The 5,837-nt window shown below is 33.7% G+C and overlaps 1 protein-coding gene across 1 annotated transcript; it reads right to left on the reverse strand.

The window, feature by feature from the left end:
* Positions 1-82: 82 nt before the first annotated feature.
* gpa33b (glycoprotein A33 (transmembrane), paralog b) lies at positions 83-4,051 on the reverse strand. The gene is made up of 7 exons (XM_055215899.2): positions 3,880-4,051; positions 2,429-2,592; positions 2,116-2,332; positions 1,861-2,025; positions 1,666-1,782; positions 1,271-1,397; positions 83-1,113 (listed from the first exon to the last, which is right to left on the reverse strand). The coding sequence occupies exons 1-7, from the start codon at positions 3,923-3,925 to the stop codon at positions 513-515; spliced, it is 1,437 nt and encodes a 478-aa protein (XP_055071874.2). The 5' UTR covers positions 3,926-4,051; the 3' UTR covers positions 83-512.
* Positions 4,052-5,837: the final 1,786 nt, after the last annotated feature.

Raw genomic sequence — 5,837 nt, forward strand, 5'->3', positions numbered from 1 at the left:
AATTCCTAAAGTGTACTCAACAAATTATAAACACTTTTATTTAAAACAAAAACAGAAAAAAGAAACATGGTTAGAGTCTTGATGAAAACAATGCTTTAAAATAATTTTAATTATTTTATATATGGAATGTAATTTATCATATGCATTTGTTAATCATTTTATTACAATTTGTCTCAATACGCTTTAAAGCAACTGTAAAATTTGTAACATATAAAAAATATACAGGCTAAAAATATTTTTAAAAACAAATTGTCAAAGTACACAAAATTGTGAGGTTTAACTGTTGAACACAAATTGCTTAACCAGCCTCATGAACCAAATCAGAAGATATTTACAATCATTTAAGAATATAATTAAACTATTTCACCTAATAGGCCTAACTAACAAGCCTTATGATTCATACAACAACACAGTTTACTATCTAGCAAAACAGTAGATCATAATAAAAGATTAGTCACCAGAATAAATGATTCCATGGTTACAGTTCATTACCAAATTACTAACTTGGAAAGTTACTTGTAGAGATCTCTTCGATCATAACGATCACTGAGGTCATCACGGCTACCCTTACGTTCATCATACCGATCTCTGAGGTCATCACGGCTACCCTTACGTTCATCATACCGATCTCTGAGGTCATCACGGCTACCCTTACGTTCATCATACCGATCTCTGAGGTCATCACGGCTACCCTTACGTTCATCATAACGATTTCTGTGGTCATCATAGCGATCTCTGAGGTCATCACGGCTACCTTTACGGTAATCATAGGAATCTCTGAGGTCATCACGACTACCTTTACGGTAATCATAGGAATCTCTGAGGTCATCACGACTACCTTTACGGTAATCATAGGAATCTTTGAGATGATCACGACTACCTCTGCGTTCATCATACTGATCTCTGAGGTTATCACGACTTCCCTTGCGGTCATCGTAGTGATTGCTGAGGTCATCGCGACTTCCCTTGCGGTCATCATGGTGATTTCTAAGCTCATCGTCAGTATAAACTTTGGGCAAAATCCTCTCATCAGTGTTCTCATTTGTTTTATCTTCATACTCTTCTTCAACTAAAGCTAGTTGTGGTACGTCATGGAATTCCACTTCTGGAGTTCTGGGACAATAAATAAACATTTAAACATATGTATTTGCAGATGCTACATTAAATATAAACAAATAAAATCATCTTGTAGGTTAAATGGATGTTTTCAATCACTCAAAGACCAAGAATCACTTCATGAATTTCTTTCTTAGAATCAATGGAGACTTACCCCATATTCATCTCCTTTTGCTTCTGTTTACGTTTGCGACAACAGCAACAGATGACTATTATAAGTAGTACAATTCCAGCAACACAACCACCTATGATGCCTATTGTGGAAGCAAGATTCATAGAGGCTGCAAAAAAATAAACAAATAATAAGAAAGTAGATCAAGTCACTTACATTTATGGATTTGGCAGACACTTGAATCCAAAGACACTTTAAAAGTGCATTCAATCTAGCTTATATATCTATATTTTGTATCAGTATGTGTGTTCTCTAGGCATTGAACCTAATGCAATGTTTTACCAAAAACATGGTAAAATAACAGCATAAATCTAAGAGATAAACAACCATATTATTCTAAACAGAAAGTAATAGTAGGCAAAAGTGTCAATACTCACGAGGCACTACGGATAAGGTGAGGTTACATTTGGCTGATCCAACATTATTGCTTGACAAACAGACATAAAACCCTGACATCTCCATGGATGCATTGAACAGAGACAGAACGCCATCCTCTGTGACACACAATCATGTGTAAATTATAGACATATAACGACAGATAAAGTAATTAGCCTAAAGAAGAAAAGACATACTTTCAGTGGTTTTAGGAGGAAAGGGTCGAAGGGCATTTTTGACATCGTATCTCTCCCATTTATACGTAGGTGCTGGAGAGCCCTCCTCAGAGAAACAGGTTAAGCTGATATTTTGTCCATATTCTGGTGTGCCTCCTATCTTACAGATGGGTTGTGATGGTGGAACTGTAAGACAATGTAGTATTTTTAAGACTGTGGTTTTACTCTTCATAAAAATTGACTTTTAATACTATTGATAAAAACTAAAACTCTCACCCTTAACCAAAAGAAAAGTTGAGTCAGATGTCTGACCCTCGATGTCCTCAGGAATCTGAACATAACATCTGATTGGTCTGCTTTCCTTGATTGAAACTTGTTTTAGTTTCAGCATTGACTGTTGAGTGTTAAGGTTGGTCTCTATGGAAGCTTTACCTTCATACTCTTTTCCGATGTCTGCTAAGGGCTTATAAGAGTAATGGGTCCCAATAACAACCTGTTAGGACGTTATGATAGAAAAATAGTAATCAAAGACACTTATCACACAGTTCTGTTTTATGAAAGTAAGAGCACCCAAATATATTTATTTTACCTTCTTTAAAGTCCCATAATCATCTCCCATCCATGTGATGATAATAAGTTCATTTTCTGGATTTTTCGGTTTAAATTTACATGTAAGGGTGACATCATCACCCCGGGCAACCTCAAGGGATGCTTGACTCATCTTCACTTCCAATCCAAAAGCAGCAGACATCACTGTAAGGCAAAGAGAGACAACTCTGTTTTATCTTATAATAAAATGAATAACGCAGAAACTACAAAAAGTACCAAACACCTGAGGCAGGTATTAGAATTTTGTATTAGTATACGAATTAGTATTAAATAAAGTATTAGAAAACTGACAATTTACAGAAGTGACCTGATAATATTTAATACAGCTTATAGGGGCGGTTTCCCGGACAGGGATTAAAATAGTCCTAGACTAAAATAAATGTAAGAGCTGTCCAAACTAAAAACAGCTTGCACTGACACATCTTAAAATACATCAATGTCCTTTGTTTTGCCTCAAATGCACACAAGTAATGTTTTTAGTAAGGTATGTTTGTTAAAACTAGTTATATTTCCTAATTAAACTAAGGCATAGTCCTGGCTTAAGCTAATTCCTGTCCAGTAAACCACCCGATAGAGTCCAAATACTTTTTTATTTACAGTAGTAAAAAAATCTGCACTATGCCTTAATAAATAATAATAAATACCCAACTTTCATTATTTATCTGTTAAACTTACATTAATTCCTACTGATCATGATCAGTGTTTGTTAATTAAAGTATTTAAGAAAACATCAATCTACATTATTTGTCAAATGGCCGCAGAGTTAATGCCATTGTGAAATGACTACCCAGGTGAAAAAGAAGTACACTTCCATAAAGTTATTTTTGCACACTAATTTTGTACTTAAAAATTCATCTTTAGTACTTACTTCACTGTGCCATTCTGAGACACCACAAATATGAACCAAAATGTGCTAAAAATGTAATCCAAAAATGTATTTAGGTACCACTTATAGTAAATTTGAACCCATTTTTGTATGAAAATTTGAGTTCAAGTTTAATACAGGTGTTTACTAAATACTTTTAAATACAGAGATAGTATGTTAAAAGTGAATTTTAGTTCATATTCATGGTCTCAAAAATAGCACAGTGAAGTACACTTGGATAATCTTAAGAACATCTTAAGAAGTACTAAAGATAAATTTTTAGTATTTTAAGTACATAATTAGTGTGCGAAAATAAAGCACTTTAAGTACACTAAGGAAGTGTACTACTTTTTCACCTGGGTAAATAAATATGCCTATAGTTGAAAGAAATATACCATGAGAAATAACCCCCCAAAATTCTACTTTTAACATAGTATCATATCTTAAACATTTAAAATGAAAAAAAAAATCACCTTTGTGACCCACATTATGTTATCTTACATAAAATGTATTTGACTTAATCTTGCCTACTGCACACAGTGTGAACATCAGAAAAACAATCTTACCTGATATTAAATGTAGGCTGCAAAAAATCAGTTTCCACTTGGTCATCTTATCGTTGTTCAATCACAATATAATAGAGAGCGGATTTTTACATATATATATATATAGCTTTATCTTCTGGTTTCCTGTGTGCTCAACGAGACACATGTATCTACCACACCTTTGTGTGCCCTTTGGACCCTTCATCCAGCGTTTCCTCTTTTCGATGCTTTCCAAGTAAGGTTGTAATAAAATGTCAAGTGTGATGAGATCATAATGCACAGGGAGGTTATTTATAAAGAAAATGTTTAAAAGCAAGTTATACTGCAAATTATATTGGAACATCCCTGTCTCTTATCATTGGGTAAAACATCCCTCACGAGAATTAACAATGGTTTTACTGAAGTTAGAACAAAAAAAAACATGGTTACTGTAGTAAACCATGGTTACCACAAAAAAAACATGATTTCAAAAACCATAGTTAAAGGTGCAGTGTGTAAATTTAGCGGCATCTAGTGGTGAGGTTGCGAATTACAATCAACGGCTCAGTCCACTTCTCACCTCTCGTTTTTGAAACACATAAAGAAGCCGCCATCGGACAACCATGTCATCATCGGAGACAACTTAGTAAAAAAGTTTGGGCTTCTGTAGAAACATGGTGGCACAAAATGGCGACTTCCATGTAAGGGGACCCTCATGTATGTAGATAAATACGTCTCATTCTAAGGTAATAAACACATAACGGTTCATTATGAAAGGTCTTTATACACCCCTGATAATATAGTTTTGTCTGTTTTTTGCATTTCTGTCAAGAGATTCTTCTAAAAATTACACACTGCACCTTTAAACCATGGTTACTGTAGTAAAACCATGGTTTTGGTCATAGTAATCAATACATCAAAAACCATGGTTACTACTTACTACATTAAAAAAACATGGTTAATTTTCATAAAGGATTTAATTTCAGTGGGTTTGATGTAAAACTGTGACTGACTGACTACTGTATATTTATTGGTCAAGTATTTACATACTAATTAAATATTTATTTCCTACAACTAAATCTAACTGGAATCTTGAAAGAATTTATGCCTTTAAAACAAGCACAAAGTAATGGAGCAATAACTATAAAAATCATATCCAGCACACAGCTGTGATGTATTACCACATTTGACCAGCAGGTGGTGGTCTTGTCTAGAAGACATATTGAAACTACAGGCGCTTTGTGAACAGGTCCTTTTTCAATTTGTTGAACACTTAAACAGACAGTTATTAAAAAGAATATGTTTGTATTACCTGCAGTATCCAGTCTTTTTCCTTGTGACATTTTTATTGTGAGATTTGTATTCTCCCGGAGAAGTTCCAGAAGCCTATAATGACGTGAGACAATCAAATATTTTACAACATTCATGCAATTGCATTTCCTGTTTTTAATCAGATTTCATACAATAAACATTATTCCAAGCATAAAATGTGTGGGCTTCCTGCTCGCTTGTTTAACCCTGACAATAACAGGATTCTGGATTGTCTGCAAAATACATCAATACGCCATTGAACGGTTAAAATCAGCCTGCATAAAACAAACTAATTTAATATATGGTAATAATTAAAGTCGAAATGTTCATCAATGTCTTTAAATTGTTTGATGTGAGCTTTAGGTACTGTGATGTTTGGGGATAGGTTTTTGATAAGCCTAGGGCTTCTACCTATCCCTTTTCGAATGAGGTGAGCTAATGTAAATTACTTTTTGTTGTAATTTATTTTTCTCAATTCGAAATAAATAAATAAATAAATAAAATAAATAAGAAATGTCAATCTTTCTTTTTAAACTTTTTTACAAATATGTTTTCTTTCTTTCGATCCTTTTCATGCAATGCCCACAAATGTCCAAACTGTCTTTAAAAGTTTAATGCTTCTATGCATCCCAATCTATTCTTTGGATGTAATTGTAATGCACTACTGTGAACTCTCAGATCTGCCATGC

Source organism: Misgurnus anguillicaudatus, chromosome 17 (genome assembly GCF_027580225.2).
Source record: "Misgurnus anguillicaudatus chromosome 17, ASM2758022v2, whole genome shotgun sequence".
In the NCBI taxonomy this organism is placed as follows: domain Eukaryota; kingdom Metazoa; phylum Chordata; class Actinopteri; order Cypriniformes; family Cobitidae; genus Misgurnus; species Misgurnus anguillicaudatus.